Here is a 26,042-nt window from a genome sequence, read left to right as displayed (position 1 = left end):
AAGCGCGTCTTGGCACTGCAACTATCCCGCCATTATACACCCACTGATAGGGCAGCCTCCTGGGACGCTACTCCCAGGTTCGGGCCCCTCTCTATTGGGCGGAAGCGGCAGCCTGGGAACCGCAATGCCCTGTACCCTCTAGCACAGGCCCGAGCCCCATCTCGCCCTGGACCCATGATCTATGCCGGCGGAACCCCCGCCACGCCTCCCCCCAGAAGTCCGCCACTAGGTAGCGGGGGCAAAGTTTTCTGGCCGCATGCCCTTGCTGGCGCCAACCCCTGTAACGTAGTGGGATACGTTGTGTGAAATGTAAAGTGCATGTGGTGTAGTGCATAGATAGTTAGAGGAAATGTTTGGGAGAGTATGCTGGTCTACTCTCCATGTTACTGTCACACTGAAAAGGTCAGCAAAGGGGGATGGTTAGATAGCTAGTGAAACAGGAGCTCCAGCTCTCCCTATCACCAGCATTCCCATTCCCCTCGGGAGTACTACCCTGTTCGGCCCGTGCTACGGCCTCCTCCTGTATATATAGAGTTTCGTTTTTAAAGGCTCCAACATGCTTGCATGTGTCGGCCTTGGTCACCTAATGGCGGCTCTCCACGCTGCACGATCCATTGCAGCTCCCTGTTCAGTCCCTTAACCCTAAGGTCACACTTAATGACCTCGTCCCATGTATTTCTCGGTCTACCCCTCATAACCCCACCCCCAATATTAACATTTCTCACCTTCCTCACCCAATTATCATCCCCCATCCTCTCCGCATGTCCAAACCACCTCAATCTACCTCTCCTCATCACAACACCAATACACTCCAGTCCCATCCTACCTCTCAACTCTTCCATTGTAAACCCAACCCCTCCAGGCCTTGGACGCAGGGACGCACTGCACATCCACCTAATCATTGTCATTTCTGTACGTCTGAGCCGGCGAATATCTTCCTCCTTCACTGCCCAGGTCTCACTGCCATACAGCATTACACTCCTAACACATGCTGCATACAAAGACCCCTTAGCACGTAGGGAGAGCCCTCTCAATGTCAGGAGAGGCAAGAGCTCCCTGAACTTCTTCCAACCACTTCTCACCTTAGCCACAGAGCTAGCTCCAGCCCCACCTCCAGCACTCAACATGTCTCCCAAATAACAAAACTCTTCCACACACTCAAGAGATTCACCAGCAAGTTCAATCCTTTCACGTCTGACAATCTCCACCTGCTCACCCTGGCACGCCGTACACGTAAAATCAGCATTATCTCGCAGTCTACCTCTGATACCACTACATCTCTTATGCACCCATTTATCACACACCGCACAAGATGGAATTACTTCCCACGCCCTTGTGGCAAACTGCACATGGCCACTCTCCCTCGTCTTTGACAGTACCGTCACCAACCATAGATATCATCACTTTTGTTTTATCTGCATTTACCCTTAAACCCTTTTACCCCATACCATCTCTCCACTTCCTAAACCTTTCCTCCGCCTCCCTTTCATTCTCTGCAATCAACACCAAATCATCAGCGTACAACTCCCACGGGAGTCCATTTCTAAAGTCACGTGAAAGGGCTTCAAGTACCATGAAAAACAACATGGGACTCAAGACTGACCCCTGATGCACACCAACATTCACGGAAAACTCATCACTCAAATCTCCATTCACTCTCACCTGGGTGTGAGCACCCCCATACATGGCCATAACCACCCTAACCAGCCACTCCTCCAAGCCAAGCTTTCTCATTGCCCACTTCACCACCTCTCTAAGCTTTCTCATTGCCCACTTCACCACCTCTCTAAGGACTCTGTCAAAGGCCTTTTCCAAATCAACAAAAACAAAATAAAGATCCCTTCTCCTACCAATATACTTTTCCTGAAGCTGTCGAACAATGAATATGGCATCAGTGGTCCCCCTACCTGGCATAAACCCAAACTGCATCTCATCAATATTCACTCTTTCTCTAATAATAGCTTCTAAAACTCTCTCCATTACCTTCATTATCTGATCTAAAAGCTTTATACCTCTATAATTTCCTCTTTCCAGGGCATCACCCTTCCCATTATACACATTTACAATTACACTCCTCAGCCAATCATCTGAGACAACACACTCATAAATAATATACTGTATATATATATATATAAACTATATATATATATATATATATATATATATATATATATATATATATATATGTGTGTGTGTGTGTGTGCGTACAGTAATCCCTGTAATAACCGGACGCCCAATTCCCGGACACCCCAGTTTCTGGACATTTTGGGCGTGGGCCTTCGGAACATAAAAACGGCCAAAAAAAAAAAAATCTCAATTCTTTTCCCACCCGTAATTCGAAATTGGCACGCGGCGCTGAACAGCTGTGTTTACACATGGCCCCTTCACCCCTTCCTTCCATCCCCCTGCCCAGTTACTGCCTAACTACCATCGTGAGTAGATGCTCATCGCAGTGGATGCCGCACGTGCTCGTTTTTGTGAAAACAGTGAATAAACTGGAGTATCTCGCCACTAGACCACATGGGAATTTACAGTGTTGTGCAGTGTTAAGAAATTAGAGTGTAAAGGATTAAGTGTGGAGTGCAAACTGGCAGTTGAAACTGGCATGGCACAATTAGGAACGGAATGTGCAGTGTTAAACAATTATAACTCACAGTGCAAAGAATTAAGTGCAGCATAACACTGGATTACTGTACGTGCTTCAAGAGCATTTTCATCACTGCCAGAGCCTTAGAGGAGGCGGCCACAGATGTGCTGTAAGTACCCTGTACACCTCTAAATATTTTCTATACTCACTTATAATTCCTCATTCTTTGGTTCCTTTTCAGTCATTTCATGATTTATGTCCATTATTGGTGTGAATAGGGTCTTAAATAGGTGCTATGCATGTCTGGTAGGGAGTTATTTAAGTTCAAAGTTAGGCTAAGTTAGGTCCATAAGTGCCAGTCCAGGAGGCAGGGGTGAAATATCTAGACAAAACCAATTCCTGGACATACCTTTGGCTCTGTTACATCGGATATTGGAGGGTTTACTGTATATATTTACACAGTACCTTCGCATCCAAGATGGGTTTGTCCAAGACGTTTTGCGTCCAGGATGGAGACCATAAATAATAATCCAAAATATTGCTGTAATACAGTTGCATACATCCAATATGGAACCAACGGTTCATAACAGCCCAAATCTGAGGAGAATACAGCTATGTCGGTCTCACCCGGTCCAACACGGTTCCCGCTCCTGAGAGAGTGTCGTGGTTGAGATGCTGTCCAATAACATATTGGTATCTGGTCACATGATGTGCAAGCGGTGCTTGTTTTTGTCTCTCACCAGAGCATTGTGCACACACTTATTGCATGTTGTACTTAGCGTTTGCTCCTAGGTTATTCCCTCTCCTTACATAACTCTGCCTAGGAAACCATCTGCTAACCCCTTCAAGTGCTGCCATCTACCTCAGGATACCAAGCTGGAGATAATTGAGCTGCTAAGATGGAGATAAGCTCAAAAACACACACTTTCAAGATGAGGAAATCTGTTTTGATGCCAAAATAGGTCTCAGTTGATGTTTTTAGGGACACTTTTCGAAGATTTTGTGACAGTATCAATTTTTTCCATGAGGTCTTGTGTTAGTCCAAGACGTTTTTTGTCCTAGAGGGGACCCTCAGGCTACAATATTACCATCTTGGACGTGAGGGTACTGTAGATATATATATACAGTATACAGTGGAACCTCGGTCCTTGAACATCTCACATGTCGAACAAATCGGACCTCGACCAAAAAATTCAAGAAATTTTTGCCCCAGAGGTCGACCAAAATATCGGACCTCGACCAACCTGAACGTAGCCAAACGAAGGGAAGCTGGCCGACCGACAGTCACGTGTCCACCTTTGTTGTTCGTCAACATGGTCGTCCTGCTGTGCTTCACATTTTTCTTGATTCAGTGCAGTATTAGCCCCTAATAATGGCTCCAAAGAAAGCAAGTTCATCCAGTACGGCTACTGGCAGTGAAAAGAGGAAAGTAGTGTGGAAAATAATTGAAGAAGTGGAAAAATTATTGCTTATCTTCACCAATGAGAAACAATTAGCAGGAGACAATGTTAGTGAGTATATAATTTGTGAAAAGGCAAGAGAAATATACAGTCACCTCGTAAAGGAAAGCACTGGTACCAGTGCTGAAACTTAAATAGGTAAGCATCTGGGGTCTTGGAATGGATTAAAATGATTTACATTATTTCTTATGGGGAAAATTAGTTCGGTCCTCGACCAATTCGGTCCTGGAACAGCCTTCCAGAACGGATTGTGTTCGAGGACCGAGGTTCTACTGTATATATATGTACAGTGGAATCTCAGATTTCGATGGGCATATGTATTTACCTAATTGTGATATACAGTACACAAAATGAGCTACGCTTGTGGGGTCCCGTCTCCATTTCTCAATAAGTCAAATTTAGCTTTAAACTCGTTTAAGTTTTTAGACTGGACAATCTCTTTGTCCAGGCTATTCCACAGGTCAATACATCTATAAGGAAAACTATATTTCTTGATATCCTTCAAGCAGCTTGGCTTCTTCAGTTTCATCCCGTGTACTCTTGTTACTCTCTTATCCCATAAAAACAGATCTTCTTTGTCAATTTTATCTACTCCCATCATGGTCCTGAACATTGCAATCATGTCGCCTCTCTTTCTTCTTTCTTTTAAGGAAGGCAACTCCAGCTTTTCCAGACAAAGGTGACCAGCCTTAATAACCTAAGTGGCATTGTGTGATCAGTAAACCCTAACCCATTGTAGGATGTGAACTCTTACAAGCCCCATCCAGTTGGAGCACTAGACCACCAGGCATTCATCTGGTTATATCCTACTGAATGTAATACATTGCTTCCTGGATTTCAGGAAACCACTTGGCTTGTCACTCAGAGTCACCTGAGGGTAGCATTACACTGAGGGAGTGGACGTTGGGCACCCCCACTTACCACCTGCCGACTCTGATCCCACAAGTGGTTAATCTAGTGCTTCAGTGAAATCCAGTATTGCCAGTTTTATTTGTAATATACAGTAATGGTCTTGGAACTTGGGCTTGCTCATTCCTTTGAAACAGACTGTGCCAAAAATGGTCAGAAATGTTGGTCAGAATGAATAGCATACATAAACAGAACTATTCCTATTTCTCAGACAGACATGAAGAGTAGGTTTGGGTTCCCATGTTGCCAGCAATTTTGGGAGCTGATGACTGTGGTCTGTTTGGGTACACTCATCTGTGCCTTACTGTTGGGAAACAACCCTGGCCTACCAATTCTTTTTAATGTCTCCTCCCCATTGATCTGAATGGAGAAGAAATGGAAAGAAATGAGACAAACAGAGTTGCTTCACCAGCCTTGTGGGTGTCAGTGATGGTACTGAAGAAGCATCCTGTAACTGATGTTTTTTTCCATACGCAGTTTGTTGATACAAATGTTTCAGATGTAGGGCATCACACAGATATGTGACTGTTGTTTTGAACATGTACAGCAGGTCAAAGGTTCTGGATTTGGGTCTTTTATTTAAAGGAAGTTGAGGTCATTAACCCATGGATTGCAAGCCAAAGCTGTGACTGTGCTTACAGTGGAGTGTAAGCCAAAGCTGTGGTTGTGTTTATGACGGAGTGTGTGCCACAGCTCAGGTTGTGCCTGTTGTTCAGTTATACTCCAAATTCCCCCACCATGACCAAGAAAAATACACACTGGCATCCTCTAGTTGTAGCCCTTCTCTTGCTACTGCCGCCCAGCACTATCCCAGTTTCACTCATGTCACTGAGGATCCTAGAGCACGTAACTGTGCACTCCACAGGTTAATAATCTCAAGTAGTCTTTGAGGTTGAGGTTATTGTGCTGTCTCCAAGGAGCATTTAGTTCTTTAGAATGTCAGTCATCTCATTGTGGAAAAAGGGCAATAAGTATTGGAAGTGAAGTGGTCATGTGGTGATCTCAGTGAGTCCTGCTTAAATGATATATCAGATAGTGCTGAATTCTTTGTGTGACATATGGGGGCATTCTCATGTCCTGGAAGTATGCAATTTTGTAGGGTTCCCAGGACTCCTTAGACTTATACAGGGTCTGTCCAAAATGAAACAACTTTTTAAGTAGCGCACCAACTAGCTGGCATAATGTGACCGCTACAGGAGCGCTGTGTAGTGGTGACATTGAGCATTAATCTGACACTATTTGCACCATGCCAGATCACTTAGCCATCAAGGTATGTGCACTTGGGTGAATGTGTGCTTAGTGCACTTGGCAATTTGTTTCAGATTGAACAATGGAGGATCTTGAAGAGAAATGTATTTGTGTGAAATTCTGTTTCAGATTAGGAAAAACTTACTTTCTGAAAGATGTCATAACAGGTGATGAGACATGGGTGAACAGCTAAAATGTAACAATAAAAAGGCAGTAATCACAGTGGTTTAAAACATCATCACTGTGACCAAAAAAACACATTAGAGTCACTCAAATGTGAAGGTGATTTCCCCCCCCCCCCATCATGAGTTTTTTCCACGTAGTCAGACAGTCAGTAAAGAGTATTATTGGGATGTCCTGAAGTATTTAAGGGAAGCTGTGTGAAGGAAGATGCCTGAGGCATAGACAAACAAAACCTAGATGCTGCACCATGATAGTGCACTGGCTCATGCATCTCTCCTTATCTGTGATTTTTGGCAAAGCATGAGATGACTGGCATCCCTGAACCACCCTACTCTCTAGATTTGGCCCCTGCAAACTTCTTTTTTTTTGTTTGTTTTTTTTTTTTCTTTTTTTTTTTTAAAGTTGAAATCTACCCTGAAAGGTTGCCAATTTCAGCCAATAGAAAGAAGAAAATTTGCCAAGTGTGCTAAACACATGCTCACTCAAGTGCATGTACCTCAATGACTAAGTATTGTGGTGTGATGTGGCTAGTGTTAGACTAAAGCTCAAAGACCCCACTACACAGCACTCCCACTGTGATTACTCTGTGCCTGCTGGTTGGTGCTCTGTTAAAAATTTGGTTTCTTTTTGGACAGGCCTCGAATAGTGGAGATACTGGCTTTGTTGTTGTCTCCTTGCTTGCCATCTGTTCTTGGGTAAGAAAAGAGGGAGGTTTGGATATACAGTATAGCAACTGGGCAGCACCCCCACTAACTTGTATTGAACCATACATGCAAAGCCTACTCCCTGCCAGAGGCAGTATCTTATTGCAGTATATCATTGCCATGTGATGGTACAACCAGTTGCATGTGGCTCTAAGCTTCACTGTCCTCAGCATAACTACCTCAAAGCTGGCATTCCACTATGGTGGATGGCAGCTTCATGAAGGAGTGCTACCCCATGAGTGATCTTGTAGTCTGACTTTCTGGAGATGAAATGGTGAGAGGAAAGATGTAGTGTTGGAGATTGGGAACATGTCATGAAATGTTCCTAGTAGGACCTACCTACAGAAAACCATCCCAACTCACTGTATTAGGACCCGGTCAAATCAGAGATCAAAAGTAGGATCTGTGAAGGGTGCGACCTTGTTTAAAGATCCAGGAGGGGAAGCATGGTGAGAAGTCAGGAGTGCTGGCAGTTAAACTGCAGCTCAGGGCACTGGTTTAAGTTCACTGAATAAATTGTACAATCATGTAAGATTCATCAGAAATTCTTGGAGAAGGGGCAATGTTCAGGGAGGGGCCATAATACAAGTATGAGCCAGTTTGTGTAAGTAACACATGGAAGTCAGAACTAGGAGCACATCAGAGAGTTTTGTGAACTTGACACCACCTACAAAAAGAATTGCTGATCTGAGCATCTGATTCCCATGATGTCTGAGAATTATATCAGAATGTAATTCCCAAGAAGCTTAAGAATTATACCAGAAAGTAAAAATCAAGCACTACTGAATTTTGTCAGCTCTTCTCTTCACTTAACATAGTGTCTAGATGTTTCCCACACAAACTTCTTACTTGTGGCTGTTGAAAGTTTTGCCATATTCCCATAGCTGATGACAGTAACTTTTGTGACTGCTTGTGGTTGTTGATGAAAGTGTTGCCATATTCCCACAGATGATGACAGTAACCTCCTTTAAACTTCATTTGAATACTTAAATTCACAAAATGTTTGGTGATTTTAAAGATGATGTCCTTTGGGTCTAGTATATTAGAGTTTTATGGCAACTAGCTAATGTACCATTCATACAAAGTGATGTTGACAAATACATCACTATCCTGAGTTTACACTTGGTTAATATTTACTGAGTCATAATATCCATGGAATACATACTAACATCTTTGTGAAGTTACTTTAACAGAGCTTCTGTTTGGCTACAGAAGACTAGAATGTTCAAACTGATGTATATATTACCCATACTGATTAATCTAGAAGTGACAAAATACTTTACCTTCCTTTTCTTCCCTCATCTGTTCTGCTGTCCAACCTAGCTCCCCCATCTCTCTTACAGCATCTAGTTTTCATTGTGCAGTGGGCACAGTTCGGTTCTGTCATCTTGATAATTGATTACCATCTGTAATGCATACATATTCATGGTAGAGGACACCAGTTTAAGATACCAATAGGTGTGATGAGTCCTCCTATTTAGCACAACCACTAACTGAGTCCATATCAAATAGTGTATCATTCTTGATCAGTTTTTCCAGGCTAGTTGAGCCACAGACTTCCTGCTGTATTGCTTCTTTGAAATTTGCTGCATCCCCAGCAGTATGGTATATTGTGTGTTAAAGGATAAAAATTTAAGACATATAATGATAAATTCCTAGCAGACAACCATTGAAATGTGTACGATATTAATCATGAGTATACTGTATACCTTTTCGTGCTTGGGTATTTGTGGCAATTCAAGGGAAGGAATGCAGAGATACAAGACCAAAGCCTCTTACTTCGATAGTGATGAGCCAACCTAGATGCACGCAGTGTTGCAGCAAGCTGGATAACCTTAATGGGGCCTCGAGGCTTTGTGTTATCCCTCATTGATGTTCTATCATGCAATGTTAAAGTCCCCCATGCTCCGCTAGCTCAAAGTGGTAGCTAGAGCAAAGTGGGGTACTCATGGAATCCAGTGGTGCTTCATATTTTGAAGTGATCCAGTACTGTTCATCTAAATACCAGTTTCAGGAATTTAAACAAGTCTTAATATCATTTGTATGTATATACTGTAATCATACTGACATCGTGTTGTGAAGGTATTGTTTCGTACACAATATATCCGTATCGTATAATTTGCAAAGTGAAACTTAATGTGATATTTTGTCAGCTTACACTTGTTTGAACTCAGTAACTGGTACTCTGCTATCTCACATGTCGTGTTTGCCTGCCGTTCTTTATTTTTGCTAGACATGGATACAAGATACTTAGCTGTTGCTTGCATAAATCTTAATACTGTATAGAGTTTTACTTATGTGATGAGTATGCATTATTGTATGGCAAGTTTTAAGCATTTTGTTTGTTTGTTTGTTTTTCTTAGATCTGCAAACTCAGGACATGTAGGGAAAACGGCCTCCAGTATGTATTTAATATGAAATTAGCATATATATTTATATATACAAAAGAAAAGCAATTTAAAGCAGTTACTTTCTTCTTAATGCTGCAAGTCTCACTTTCACCATTTCTGAACCTTTTCAGTCTTGCTATCCCCTGCCTCCATGCAATGATTAAATTTTCTACTCATTCATATTATGAATGCTCTTCCAATTATAATTAATTTTGGTAATTTTACCAAACTTAAAGTAAATTAAACTTATATTGTACTTGAAAGTGTCATTTCATGATTATGAAGATAAGCTGCTTATAAAACCTTGCCCTGACTTCATTACTCATGGACTGTTCAGACCATTCTTTTTATGGTAGTATAATTGAAAACTCAACTACAATGCACTGAACTATTTTATAAAACTAACAAACTAAAAGAACTGAGGTTCAGTTAATTTATACAGGATTACTCTGTCTGATGCAGATTCTGTATCATTATATTGCTGTTCATATGTATGTTGTTCTGATTATGTTAACCCTTTAAGGACACTCCTTGTATCTTTTATGTAGTAGTAGTAGTAGTAGTAGTGGTGGTGGTGGTGATAGGAGTGGTAGTAACTGTAGCCCCAGGTTCATTTGAAACATGAACCCGGTGGACTGCAGGCTGAAGTTGCCCTTTTCCAGCAGTCTGCCAACTTCTTTTTTGGAAGATAAGGAAGAAATTGAGGGACATCTGTATAATGTGCTGTATCAGTGCCACCATATGAAGGCATCCCTCTCCACCCTTGGGTGGGAAGGGAGGTCTGGATGATGATAATGATAAAGTTATGAAATTTCCTTTCATAATTCAAGCTTTACATGCTTCCATCATGCCCCTGTGTCTGTGTCGGATATCACCAGGGGCAGTAACTCATTTGGGAAAAAGTTGCACACACTCATTTACCCTAACGGAATACTCTCATTAGGGAGATAGTGCTGTTATATAAGTTTGGTAGGAGGAGTAAAACAAGGTTCATGATTACAACAACAAAAAAGTTACCTTATATATGAATGTAATGTAAACTCATGATTTTTTTTTTTTTTTCAAGTTCCTTACTCGGATCAGTTAGTCATTTGTAATGAGAAAAAAAGGGCCTTATTATATTACCAAACAGATATGTATAGTATTTCCAGAAACTGCCTGGCTACAGACTGATAAACTATTCCATACAGAATGTCATGATAATTATGATAAAATAAATTGATGAGACAATAACTGTACAACCATCATTTAGAAAAGCTTTCTTGATTTCCTATGAATTTTTGTTGACTGTGCCTTTTGCAAAGGTCTGGATGCTAGTAAGATTTTTTTGTTTCTTGTTTTTCAAAACTCAGTCTGTGTGGATATATCAGAATTCAGATCAATCTGCCTTAAAGGGTTAATAATATTTTAAATGTTTATATAATGGCTTATGTTGAGAGCTTTTCTCACAGAATAACATGTTGATCAGTATACCTGTATAATCAGAAATCTAGTGCTGTTAGCTACTTATATGTAGGGAGTTTTTAGCTCCTAATATTCTTGTGTATCGTCTGAACTCTGCATGTGTGATGAATGTTTTGGGAGGACGCAGCTGACCAGTTGATAATTACCTGACAGGAATGGCTGTGCCACATCAGAAGACCTCTTCTGGAAACTGGATGCCTTACAGTCTTTCATCCGAGACCTTCACTGGCCGGACCATGACTTTGCCAAACACCTAGAACAGAGATTAAAGGTACAGTGATCTTTGTGTATTTAGTTACAATATATCACAGATATTTCACTTACCATCACCTGGCAGACAAAACCTAATCTGCCTTCAAGTCACCTCCCTGTTAATATCACCATAGGAATACACTCAAAACTATAGCAGTTACACATCACAAACACAAACTACAAGAATGCAGACCAGGCAGAATTCACAGAAGAAACAGAGCAACACTCAGCACACTAAGCAACAAGTCCATTACCAACCACGACAGGCATATTACGAAATTAATATGATCATACTTAACGTAGATGAGCATCATATTCCATGAGCCAGTGCAAGACGCTACAATCAATCAATCAATCAATCAATCAATCATTTCCTGTGGCACCCTCGGGGATGCATAGGGCCTCGATGAACTCACACCACCACATCCTATCTTGTGCTAACTCCTCAAGATCTCCCCAATACTCATCTCCAGCTTCCCTTCTCATTGTCCTCACCCACGTCTCTTTTGGCCTTCCTCTACCTCTCCTACCAAGTGCCACCCACCCTGGTGTACCTCGTACTATTCCCTGTCTCCTATACACATGTCCTAGCCACTTCCATCGTGAGAATCTAACATATTCATCGATCGGCTGCACTCCCGTTATTTCTCTAATTCTACTATTTGGTATCCTTTCCCACCACTTAACTCCTAATATTCTTCTAAGTGCTTTATTTTCAAACACCAAGAATTTATTTTCCATAGTCACTGTGCTGTACCAAGACTCGTGTCCATAAATTAAGATACTCCTAACCATTACCTTATAAAGTTTGATTTTTGTATGCACAGAAAAATTTTTATTATTCCAAATATTTTTAAGCATTCCCATTGCCTGATTAGCCTTCTTTAACCTTTCCTCGAATTCAAAGTTCAAAGAACCATCCTTGGCTAAATAAGTACCTAAATATTTAAACCTATCAACTTGCTTTACAACCATACCTCCAATTACACATTCCTGCGCATTTTCCATATTCATATTGATTATTTCAGTTTTTCCACAATTAATAACCAAACCCACCTTGCGACCTTCACTCACCAAACAGTCCAACACTCTCTGCATCTCTTCTGGCCCATCACAAATCAAAACTATATCATCTGCATAATCTAAATCCAAAAGTTTCCTATTCTCTCCCCAAAGTATACCAGCACCGGTTTCTGTTCCAACGCGTTTCATAATGTAATCAATGACCAATATAAATAGTAAAGGCGATAGAACACCACCTTGAATTACTCCGGACTTGACTTCAAACGAATCACTCAGACAACCATCAACCATCACTTTACAAAATGTGTCCTCATGCATGTTCATAATGACCCTCACAAACTCCTCTGGTATTCCATAATGTCTCATGATCTTCCCCATAGTCTCTCTCTAAACACTATCAAAAGCCTTTTCAAAATCAACAAAACAAAGACTTAACGGTACTCTCATTTCATTAACTTGCTGCATCAAATGCCTAACTATAAAGATATGATCATTGCAACCACGTCCCTTTCTAAAACCAGCCTGTTCATCCCTCAGAATACCCTCAACCACCGGCTCCAACCTATTTAACAACACTCTACTGAAAACTTTCAAAGCTATCGGTGACAAAGAGATTCCCCTCCAATTACCACATTCACTCAGGTCTCCCTTCTTGGAACTTTAACAATTACACCATTCTTCCAAACTGATGGTAGTAACCCCGTCACCCATATCTTATTGCATAGCTTGGTCAAGATCATTATTAATCTATCCCCCTCCACTTTAAACATTTCCGGAAATAAACCATCCTCCCCTGGTGCCTTATTATTCTTTAACTGTTTTACTGCTTTCTCCACTTCTGCAAGCCTCAACTCTCCTGTTTCTATATTTAAATCTTCCTGAGCAGACGGTATATCCTCTTCTGGTGGTATTGGTCTATTAAGAACTGTCTCAAAATGCTCTTTCCATCTATTTTTAATATCTCCATCTTTGGTTAATAAATTTCCTTCCCTGTCTCTAACTGGTATTTCCTTGCGTTTACCTGCATTACCACTCAGTTCTCTAATCGATTCATATGCTATTCTTTGACTCTGTCCATCATTTTTGTTTATTAAGATTTCAGTCTCTGCAACCTTTTCATCCACATATCTTCTTTTATCTCTCCTAGCTAACCTTCTTACTTCTGAATTCAAACTCCAGTACGCAGCTCTTGCTAATTCAATCTCTCGTTCATCAACGCATTGCATCTCACTCCTCAATTTAGCCTCACCTCTCTTTTTTATCATATCCCACGTTTCCTCTGATATCCATTTCTTTCTCCTGAATCTATGTCTCCTTCCAATCGTACATTCAGCAGTCTCATGCAAAACTTTGTTCACATCCTCCCACATCTCATCTACACTTCTCTCCCCCTCTTCCAATGTTTCCAACACCAAAAACCTATTTCTGCATTCTAATCTGAATTCCTCCTTTTCTTCTCCTTCCCTTCTAAGCTTAACAATATCGTATCTACCAACACCAGATTTTTCCTTCTTCTGATTTTTAAGTTTAAACCTTATTTTTGCAATGCTGAGTTGATGGTCACTACCAATATCCGCTTCACGTTTAACATGAACATCTAGCAGAGAACTTCTATGCCTCCTACTGATAGCGATGTGATCAATCTGATTTTTATATTTTCCTCACGGCGACACCCAAGTTGTCTTGTGTATATTGCAATGCTGAAAGAGTGTGCCCCGATGACTAAGTCATTTGCTAGACAGAAGCTTCCAAACCTCACTCCGTTTTCACTCATCCTACTACCAACTCCCATCTTACCCATACATGCCTCAAATCCCTCATTTGAACAGCCCATTACTGCATTAAAGTCTCCAACGCAGATCAAAACATCATGTCTAGGTACCCTTCCTACTCCTTCTTGCAACTTTTCATAAAATGTGTCTTTCCTTTCATCGAGTGCATCATTAGTAGGTGCATAAGACACAAACAGACTGATGTTGCCATGATTTGATTTAAACCGTGCGTATAACAATCGCTCATCTATAGGATCCCACTCACATAAAGCCTTATTTGCCTTACAACCCAGCAACAATCCTACTCCCTGATAATGCATTCTGTCCTGTCAGCCAGATATCAATAAACGTATACCATCCTCCAAATCCAACTTATCGACTCCAGTTAATCTAGTTTCTGTCAGAGCACAAATATCAAGTCCGTAATTTTGAAAAACCTTCACTAACTCATTGATTTTACGGTCATGATTTAGCGTTCTCACATTCCAGTTACCAATTTTAATTGTATTTTTTGCATTAACAAATGAATTTGATTGTAATTGAGGCAACCGTGAGATTCTTAGCACCCCCTGCCCATTTAAGGGCTGCACGGGACTGGGGGCCATTATTGTTCTTTCAGAGTCCATCAAGGTTTCTTTGGCTAACTTCGTGAACACCTCGCCAATGTGTTGCAGTCACAGTAGGCAGCTAACTTGCCTGATTGCCCACACCCGAAAGACCCAGCTATGCTGTAGCCAGTCACGTGCCGGCATGCTTCCCAGCCATTTCACTCTTAAGGAGTTCCTCTGCCTGAGAAAGCAACCACCCCCCTGCTCCCGAGGGCTTTTGATCTGTGTAGGTAGAGGGCGATCACTCCCTCACTAGCCATATACAGTGCATATACAGTGTATGTACAGTGTACACACAGTGTACATACAGTGTACAGGCTACACTGTATGTAGCAAGACGCTACAACCCAAACTTTACACTGGATATTGCTCTCCTCATAAAACAACCTGACTTACTTAGACACAACTCCCCTCTCTCACACACACAAGACACATCACAAAACTCCAGCAATTAAACAAGGAAATTAAAAACAATATTAGCACAAAGAAAACAGAAAACTGGAAAGTCATTGTAACAACACAGCCACTCCACAGACCCCTCTCAGCCCTATAAAATACAAGTACTTAACAGTGTCTTTAAATCACAAATACCCCCAAGAACCATACTACCATCGCCCCCAAACCATCTGTCCTTACAAAGAACAGCAAATATACTCATGACACAGTACACAAACATAAGTCACTTAAACACACACTGAGTATGGAAAACAACCTTCTTATATAGGCAGTCCTTTCCACTCAATCATAATACAACCCTATGACTCCAGCATGTTATCAAGAAAGCAAATAACCCTACAGGCTTGTGCCTGTTTACACTTGAAGCATTTAGGATCACAGACAGATGGCTGGTACTACAATCCCAAACAGATAATCTTTTTGTTCTCACCAATCTCCATCAACCTACCCATATTCCACAGCAAGCCCTCTTCCTCCTATCATCCCCAGACATTACCTTTTGCTCCTCAAACCTCATCCCCACAACATCCTGGAGAATGGTCAAAACCCATGGCATTGACCACCTCCTGATCATCATCACTACCAAAACCAGAATCACCCCGGCTGGCCACAGACACACATACATTAATTATAAGACAGCCAACTGGGAGGCCTTCACAACTAAAACAGAACAACACTTTGAAACATTAAACAATACACCCATCACAATTATCAGTACCACTGTGCACACTTTCAATACAGTTATTCAAAATGCAGCCAGAAGACCCATCCCTAGAGGCAAGAGACATAATCCCAGCTTAGCTTCACACCAGAGATTCAAGGCCTCATCAGTCAACACAACACACAACAACACTCCGCAACACCCCATACACAAGACACCATACAACAAATACAAGAACTCAACACTCAGATAATAAAATATCAGAGCAGCAGACACTAAATTGGAATAATTATCTCCAAACACTTGATCACAAAACAAACACCAGCATACTCTACCAAACACTAAATAGCATCACACTCTCCAACAGCAACACTATACAGTCACACACTGCCATCACCACAACAGACACCATACCCTCAAAATACAACAAGCAAACACTCTCATCAATCACTTTTCACACGTCAGTCATCTAAACCCCCACTTCGATGACTGACGTGTCATCTGACGCAAGAGACAGTTCCCCACAGACCCAGACTTCACATCCTTCACTTACAGCCAGACAAAGCATATCATTAGCAACCTTAAGCATTCATCTGCTTGTGGCACAGACAACATAGGCAACACACACCTTTAACATCTTGGACTACAAGGCATACAAGCACTCACCAACATTTCAAACTACAGCTACTTACACAACATAATACCCAACAACTGGAAGCATGGTACTATTATCGCTGTCCCCAGACCCAACAAAGACCCCACGTTATCTTCCTCACACCGCCCCATTACACTCCTCTGCACCCCTACCAAAGTCACTAAATGACTGGTATTACAATTAGTAACACCCCACATCCCCCTAGCCCCATCACAACATGGTTTTAGGCTGCTAAACCCCACAAACACTCTTCTTATAGACCTTACAGAAAGAGTTTTTGATGGCATTAATTCCTCTTGGCCGCCACACAGAACACTTCTTGTCACACTAGACAGTAGCAAAGCTTTTGATGCCATCCCCCACCACATCACAAAATGCACAACACAAACATGCACAATAACATAAAAAGATGGCTAGCACACTAATTAGCAGGCAGATGTGCATATGCAACATTTGCCAGTCAGTCATCAGACATCAGAAACTTCACAAATGGCATCCCTTAAGGATCTGTTTTGTCTCCTACGCTCTTTAACCTATACGTGCACAACATACCCACACACCACAAAAACACATAGCATCCTATGCAGACAACATGACACTACTATGTACACACGAAAAGGCAAACACAGCCGCACACATCCTCCAACCTTACCTCAACACACTACATGAATGGGTCACCACAAATAAGACTCAAAATAGCCCCAGCCAAATCTACAGTGACCCTTCTCACAAATTGGACAGCAAAACATAGTCATATTCCACACACACTAGGCACATAAAACAACTACTCATACATTACCAGACTCTCTTCAACACCATCCCACCACCAGATATTCCAGCATCATCAAAGAAGAACATACAGTAGACCCTCAGTGTTTGTGGTCCTGATTTGAATAAACATGTCTTGGTTGGAAAGATAAACCCTGACCATTCCCAGTAAATGTGGATGAAAAACAGTTTGCACAGAAAAATCCCAAATGCCAGCCCCTGTTTGCAGTCATTCCCACCAAGTTACTGTGCTTGCCCACCTCACGTATATTAAAAACATTGTCATTTTTGTTGAATTTTGCTGAAACAGGTAGTTATAATTCAACACTGTTAAAATTATAGGATACGCAATGGCTGTTTTCACATGACTGGCTGGCCATGCACACACACATTGCATGCTGCCTGTCTCTTGTCTCTCTCACCTCATTACCACAACTCTCTGTAGTTAGGTCTCATTATACGTTTGTTTGGTATGCGATAAATCAGAAGAACTATTATCTAAAAATATGCCTAGTTTTGTGATAACGACAGCGAAATACGGTTATACAATAATTGTAATGGCCATATATGACAATCCCATTTGGATACGGTGATGCACACAAGCCGAGAGTCAGATATTTACCCCAAGATGGCCGCTTAGTGCTTACCTGTACAGAAACCTCAGCTTGGCCTCCATGCACATGACCTGCTTCACACCACCCCTTTGGAGACCTGTCTTGCTCATCCACTTGCTCATGTCCCACACCTGTGATGTTTCCCTTGTGTTCCCTGAGTTCCCAAACCATCCTGTGTGTGCAAGACCATTGAAATACCATCATTATCACTAGTAGCAGTGAAAGTGTGCTATCAGTAGTATAGAGTGCAATATTGAGTGGAGAAAGAACTTTTTGTGTGTGAAATAACTGAAACTTGTCATCTGGAAATCATGTCTGGTGCTACCCCTAGTAGAAAGTGTGGTGCTGCTGATGCTGCCAAGGGCAAACCTAAAAGGATAAGTCATAGCCTTTCCCTTGATGTGAAAGTGGACATTGTTAAGTGCCGTAAGGAGCGGCAGGGGTTTAGCAAAATCACTGAGGCTCTAAAGCTGCCACAGACCACGGTCTCTGCTCTTAGTAAAAAATCTTATGCTGTCCTAGCAGCATTGCAGAACATGCTTACCATGATCGCTAAGTGCCTAACCAAAAGTAGTGAATCCATTGTGAAGAAGATGAAGCATCCACTAGTCTGTCTATCTATCTATTGCCAGGTGCCTTAATCCTGTACGGGGTCACAGGAAATTACCACAAGCAAATTACCTCCATGTTGCGCTATCCCCCACCATTTCACTGCCCCACTACCAACTCAAACCCCCCCTCTCCTGTATACCTCTCCATTCAATCCCTCAATCTCATCCTTGGCCTTCCCCTCCCACTCCCCCCCCCCTCCACCTCACTCACATACATTCTCCTCGTCAGTCTCTCATTCTCAATCCTCTCAACATGGCCAAACCACTTCAGTGTGTTTCTCCCAATGCTTCCTATCACATCCACATCCACACCACAATGCTCCTTCACATCATCATTTATCAGTCTGTCTCTCCATGTGACTCCACAGGTACCTCCCAAATAATTCATTTCCACTGCTCTCACTTTTGACTTTTGTCCCTCCAACAAGGTCCAAGCTTCACTTCCATACATCAGAGTTGGTATCACAATACTGTCATGTAGTGACTTTTTCATGTACCATGCTCACTTCCCTGTTTCTTATCACTTCTTTCAAGGAACCAGCAACCTTTGTTCCTTGTACTCTTTCAAGCAGTTCACCCTCCAAACTTCCATCCTTACTCATTGCACGACCCAAGTACTTAAATGCACTCACTAGTCTATCTATCTATCTATTGCCAGACGCCTCAATCCCGTTCGGGGTGGTCACAAACAAATCGCCTCCACGTCTCCCTGTCCCCCACCATTTCACTGCCCTGCTCCCAACTCACCCCCCCCACTCTCATATACCTCTCCACCCCATCCCTCCATCTCATCTTTGGCCTCCCCCTCCCTCTTCCCCCCTCCACCTCACTCACATACACCCTCTTCATCAGTCTTTCACCCTCCATCCTCTCCACATAGCCAAACCACCTCAGTATATTCCTCATAACGCATCCTATCACATCCACATCCACACCACAACGCTCCTTTATATTCTCATTTGTCAGCCTGTCTTTCCATGTGACTCCACAGGCTCCTCTTAAATAACTCATTTCCACTGCTCTCACTCTTGACTTGTGTCCTTCCAACAACGTCCAAGCTTCACTTTCATACGTTAGAGTTGGTATCACAATACTGTCATGTAGTAACTTTTCACTTCCATGCTTACTTCCCTGCTTCTTATCACTGCTTTCAAGGAACCAGCAATCTTTCTTCCCTGCTGTACCCTTTCAAGCACTTCACCCTCCAAACCTCCATCACACTACCCAAGTACTGTACTTAAACGTACTCACATTTTCCAATTCCTCACCATCCAACCTCGCTGTACATTCACTGACTTCACCTCTCTCAAAGACCATCACTTTACTCTTCCCTGCATTCACCTTTAGATTCCGTCTCTTACACACTCTCCCAAACTCATCCACCAAGCCTTGCAGCTCCCCTTCGTCTTCACTCAACAACACGGTATCATCTGCAAACAACAGTACAGGGCGTTTCCAAACACTACCCTCTCTCACCAGGGCCACTCTAACATCCACTACCCTACCTTGTACCTCTTTTATTACCCCATCCATGTACAGATTGAACAACCATGGAGACATGACACATCCCTGTTTCAACCCAACCTTCAAAGAGAAAAATTCACTCAGTTCACCATCCACACGCACTGCAGCCTTAGCACCATCATACATACTCTTCACAGCACTCAACAACTTCCCTTCTACTCCATATATTCTTAATACTTTCCACAATCCTTGTCTATCCACCCTATCATATGCTTTCTCCAATTCCATGAAAGCTGCATATAACTTCTTTCCCCTCTCTAGAAACTTTTCCACTAAAGATCTAAGAATGAATATCTGATCTACACAACCTCTTCCCTTCCTAAAGCCTCCCTGTTCTTCTCCAACTAATTCCTCTGTTCTTTCTCTAACTCTGTCAATAAGTATCCTACGATACACTTTTTCTATTATACTAAGAAGACAGATGCGCCTATGATTACCACACATTTCTTTTTCCCCTTTTCCTTTGTACAAGGGAATAATTATACCTGAATTCCAATCCTCCAAGACTCTACCTTCTTCCCAGGCCAATCTGCACATTTTCCACATCCATTCTACTACTATCTCTCCCCCATACTTCAGCATTTCACCACACACTCCATCAATTCCTGGGGCTTTCCCTGAGTTAACTTTCTTCATTGCTTCCACAACTTCTATCCTACTGATTTCTTCCTGTCTTCTCACCTCCCTCCTCCTCCCAGCCATTCCATAGCCACTTATACTCGCATTACTTCCATCCTCTATGTTCAGCAATTCCTTAAAGTGTTCTCTCCATCTGCTCACTTTTTCTCCCTTCTCCACTAGTAATCTACCATTTTTATATTTCACTCCCCTGCTAACTTCACGTCCACCCTGTCTTACTCTTTTCATCTCTTTCCAGAACATTTTCTTACAGTCCCTCCACTTTACACTCAAGTTCCTTCCAAATTCCTCATCTGCTCTCTTCTTACTCTCTCTTACTAATCTTTTCACCTCTCTTTCTTTCTACATATAACTCTCTCTTCCACCTTTCAATTTCTTCCATGCCCTTATTTCTCATCCATTCATTATATGCTTTCTTCTCTTGTGCCACAGCCTGTCTCACCTCTTCATTCCACCATGCTGTTCCTTGCACACCCCTCTGTCTTCTCTTCATCCCACACACCACATCACATGCTGCACATATTTCTTCTGTAAATATCCTGCACACACCTTCCATGTCCCCCATCTGCTTCAATTCATATTTGCCCAATCATTCTTCCACTTCTCTCTTATACTCTGCCTTTTTCTCATCCTTTTGTAACCTTTCCACTCTCCTTACAAATGTACTCCTTCTTCCCATCCCTCCTTTCTTCAATTTCTCCATCCTAATTGGACCTTGATTCTGGCCACCACCAAGTACTGGTCAGAAAGTCCACTCCTCCAACCTCTATAAGCTCTTGCATCCATTACACATTTTTGCACTCACTAGTACTGTTGGTTAATGAACTTCACCGAATAAAGCATCCCTTGCCTCGTAGTAGCATTTGTACAAAGCCTCTTGATCTGTGAAACAATCTTAGGGGCAAGTAGCAATGGATGCTGAGGAGGAGTTCAAGGCCAGCTTGGGTTGTTTCAAGTGGTTTAACCCATAAATGAGGGGCATTGGAATGTTTTGACATAAGCTCAGGACGGACATAACTGGGCATAATTGGCAGGTGCGATATGGCTGGGAGGTAGTAGTAGTAGTAGTTGTTCCCTAGGCAGTCTAGCCAAACAGCCCCGAGTCCCTAAGGAAGGCCACGGGTGAGACCGTGGTTTCCCACATAGCTTTCAAGGAGTGTATGTTTTGTATTGATGGCATAGGTGATTGTATGCAGTGCAGTCTTCCATAATGTGCTTAATACCATGGGATGTTGTGTTACATCCTGGACAGGCATCAGCGACAGAGTCATCCAGCCTCTTCTGATAACTCAAGAGGGCTGGATGATGCCCACATCTCAGCCTGGCCAGGAGGACCCTGTCCTCACGAGGGAGGTAGGATTCAGAAAGGTGGATATCAGGAGGCCGTTCGTGCAGCCGTGTGTCGTCTTTGAGTGACTGAAAGGAGCGGCAAGTGATTTGAGTATGGATATGCTTCTGGAAGCTGGTTTGAGGCAGGCAAGGGGAGAGAGAAGACAGTATTAGTGTATGATATCATGTGCTGGGTATTAATTTGATGTTTCTTGGTGTGTGTGGATGTGCTGCCATGTAGTGTAGTGCATGTTGTGGGTTTGTGGAGGCTGCAGCGAGAATTTGGGTACCTCTCATGTCTACATGATCCTTGACTTTGAGGACTTTGGTTACTTGATGTAGGTGGTCTGTGGGTGTTGTAGCTGTGCAGCCTGTGATTGTTTTTAGGGCCTTGTTCTGTATGGTCTGTAGAGTCTTGTAGTATGTTTTAATGAGGTTAGTAGCCCAAGCAGGGCTTGCATAGTTCACCAGCGAACTCCACCTTACCCCCACCCTCCCAGAGAGAGAGAGAGAAAGACACACACACACACACACACACACACACACACACACACACACACACACACACACACACACACACACACAGGAGCAGTCAGAGCGATCGGACGTGTCTCAGCTGCCTCACAACTACTGCTGCAGACCTTAAGTAGTTTTCAGGAATTATGTTTGTCCTGTCTCCTTTAGTCTTATCTAAAGTGTAAAGTAATGTAAATTAATATAGATCACCAAAAATGTAAAGAGCTATTGTCGATGAGTACACATAAATTTTCATTCATTCATTGCCAGATGCCATGTATCCCAAATGGGGTGGCCAAGGGCTTAGAGTTAATTGTTTTACAGGGAGGGGCACTAATCCTCCACCAACCCCACTTGACACATAGGGATGCCAACAGCATCTGGTGTTCCCAGGCGGTCACCCATCCAGGTACTAACCAGACCCAACGTTGCTTAACTTCGCTGATCGGATGGGAAGCGGTGTACTCAACGTGGTATGGCCGTTGGCATGTTTATAGGAATTTCGGTAACAGCTGTTCAGTACTGTATCAAACCTTAAACATGGCCGACAATGGAAACATTGAGGGACCTGAATTTCCAGGTTTTGACAAGGAAACAAGTGTAATGGATTTGGTTAAAACACTGATCATGAGGGTTAGTGAATTAGAAAAGAAAGTGGAGGATCTGGTATCAAGAAACATGCCTGAAAATACAGAAAACACTATACAGAGTCAGATACAGGCCAATGAGATGGTGAACCATGAGATTGAGAATTTGAAATGAGAAAATATCGAATTAAGGAGAAAACTAGAAGAGAGCAGTAACAAAGCGGATAAGGTGAGTAGTGTATTAGAAAAGCAAAAGGCAAAGTGGGCACATGTGGAAGAGGAACAGAAAGAAGTGGTTAGCTTAAGGGAATCATTCAGGGAGAAAGGGAAATGAACAACAAAAAAATGGAAGAAAATGTAGTGAAAATATTGAAGAAAAAAGAGAAAGTAATGAGAGAAACTGTAGAAAGGAGCAGATGTGTGGTAATATTTGGAAATAGGGAGGAGGAAGAAAAGGTTAGATCCGTGCGACTCGTGAGAGACATGAATCAAGTGAGAAAAATATTGGGCAAGATCGATCCCGAAAGAAACAAGTGGGAAAAAGAAATTGAGGAAGTAAGGAGGATAGGGCCGTATAAGAAAGGGGAAGTAAGACCAAGGAGAGTTAAGTTATCAGAAAGTGTAGTAAACGATAAAGTGACCTGGAAGCTAAGGAAAGAGGCAGGGATGGAAAATGTTATAGTACGAAAAGATTTGAATGAAGAAGAAAGAGAAGTTTTAAAATTTTTGAAGGAACAAGTGAAGGAAAAAAATGACAGGAGGACAGAGGAAGAATGTAAAACTTTTTTTTGGAGAGTGATGGATATGAAAGTAAGGAAGTGGTATGTGAGGACCCAGAAGTGAGGGAAACAAGGGGTATGGATATGGCAGCGAATAAGAGACGAATGAGTAAAGATAAAGCCAGTGCCGTAAATCTAAGTATCATGTATAGTAATGTGGATGGGTTAATATGCAAAAAAAGGGGATATTGGAAACTATATAAATGAAAAGAAACCTGAAATTGTTTGCTTGGTGGAGACTAAAATGCCCCGAGATGTTGATACTAAATTATTTTGATGGAACAGTTATAATATTTGGAGGAAAAATAGAGAAAGCAAGTTTGGGGGAGGTATAATGATTTTAACCTGCAGTGACCTAAGAGCAAAAAATATAGAAATTGAAAATACCATAGCTGAACTTTATGGAGTTGAAATAGAAGACAGTTCATCCATCCATCATCCAATCTTACATTGCCCCATGAGGAGCTTAGGAGCCTGGGGCTAGGCAGTTGGTCCTGACATTTAAGATGAGAGTGACCAACCTCACTCATCCCTGAGTGGCATTACGTGAGCAATAAACCCCAACCACCCATTGGATATAAACCTTCATCGGCTCAATCCGACTGGAGCACAATAATTACCCACTAAACCACCAGGCGCCAAAATTTGGTTATATGGTTACCACCCAGCATAGTAAATGGTTTCCTTGTGTACAGGAAACCATTTGGCTTGTCACTCAGTGTAGTCACCCACAGGCAGAAGGAAGAGGAAAGAATGAAGGAATGAAGACAGAAGAGGGAGTGTAAAGTGACCTGACAGTTATGGAGAAAAAATAGATGTAATAGTATTTTATATGCCTCCCAAAACTAGGTCATGGACAAAAGAAGATTATGAGCAGTTAATAAGAGAATCCATTATTAAACTAAAGATGATACTTGAACAAAGAAATAGAATAATAATAATGGGAGATTTTAATTATGGAGAAGTGGACTGGGAAAGTATGGATGCTGGGAGCAATGAGGAATCATGGGGAAATAAATTAATGGAATTGGTGATGGAAAACATGTTAACCCAAATAATTAAAGAAAATACAAGAATTAGGGGTGACGATGAACCATCAAGGCTTGACTTAGTATTCACAAAGAACCCAATGATGTGAAGAACATAACCTACCAATGCCCCTTTGGTAAAAGTGATCATCTGGTTATTGAGATGGAAGTGGTGGGAGTAAGGGAAGGAGAAAGGGATGAAAAACACAGGAAAAATAGATGCAATTACGGGAAGGCAGACTTTCCTTCCCTGAGGAACTATTCCAAAATGTAGACTGGAATAAAATGAATATGATCACAAATGTTGACGAGAAATATGAGTTTCTGATAGAAGTGTATAAAACAGGAGTTATTAAATATATCCCAAAATTTTCCACAGCTATGGAAAGGAAGAAAGAATGGTTTAACAACAGATGTAGAGTGGCATATGAGGCAAGAAAAAGAGCATGGAATAAAGTGAGAAGAAGGTATAGTGAAAGGGCTTGGGAGGAGTACAAGCAGGTAAGAAATGAATATGTAAGGGTGCAGAGAGAAGAAGAAAGGAAATATGAAAAAGATATTGTAACTAAATGTAAAAAGGAGCCAAAATTATTTTATAGGTTTGTGAATGGTAAAATGAAAGTTAAGGACAGTATAATACAATTGAGGGATGGAGATGAAACCTATGAAAGAGAAGAAGAATTGTGTGAAATAATGAACAACAAACTGCAGTCATTCTGTGTGCTGGAAGAGGAATTTAAGGAACCTGAAATAGAACCCAGGGTGACAGGAATGGCAGAAATTACAGTGGATGTGAATGAGGTGCTGCAGCTGATGAGGGATATGCATGTAAGAAAAGCAATGGGACCAGATGGTGTGTCCGGATGGATCCTGAAGGAATGTGCAGACCAGTTAGTGTGGCCTGTTTATGTCATCATTAAGACTTCGCTGGAAAATGGACAGGTAGCTAAAGATTGGAAAAGAGCAAGTATTGTGCCAATCTTCAAGGGAGGAGATAGAGAAGATCCACTTACTAGTATTGTTTGTAAAATCTGCGAGAAAAATATTAGAAAAAGATGGATAAAGTATTTAGAAGAAAATGAAGTGCTAACACCAAGACAATTTGGTTTTATGGAAGGACGATCATGTGTTACTAACCTATTAAGTTTCTACAGTAGGGTAATAGATGTCATACAAGAGAGAGAGGGATGGGCGGATTGCATCTATCTTGACCTAAAGAAAGCATTTGACTGCTGTGGAAGTTGAAGACCTTTGGAGGGGTGTATGGGAAAGTAT

The 26,042-nt window shown here is 41.8% G+C and overlaps 1 protein-coding gene and 1 non-coding gene across 3 annotated transcripts in view; one reads left to right on the top strand and one right to left on the bottom strand.

Annotated features, from left to right (window-relative positions):
• The window catches only part of LOC145415710 (calcium-dependent secretion activator-like), a 495,031-nt gene that overhangs the window by 261,479 nt on the left and 207,510 nt on the right, over positions 1 to 26,042 (top strand). For both annotated transcript variants that reach the window (XM_080284934.1, XM_080284935.1), the window contains one exon: positions 11,099 to 11,216. In XM_080284934.1, coding sequence (XP_080141060.1) covers positions 11,099 to 11,216 — 118 coding nt within the window. The remainder of the gene's footprint in view (positions 1 to 11,098; positions 11,217 to 26,042) is intronic.
• LOC145415861 (5S ribosomal RNA) lies at positions 22,742 to 22,860 on the bottom strand. Its single transcript, XR_013900165.1, has one exon. It is a non-coding gene; the product is annotated as a 5S ribosomal RNA (ribosomal RNA).

This window comes from Coenobita brevimanus, chromosome 103, assembly GCF_032717465.1.
Source record: "Coenobita brevimanus isolate Jiangsu-jjx chromosome 103, ASM3271746v2, whole genome shotgun sequence".
NCBI classification, from domain to species: Eukaryota; Metazoa; Arthropoda; class Malacostraca; order Decapoda; family Coenobitidae; genus Coenobita; species Coenobita brevimanus.
This window is presented reverse-complemented; position numbering and strand designations above follow the sequence as displayed.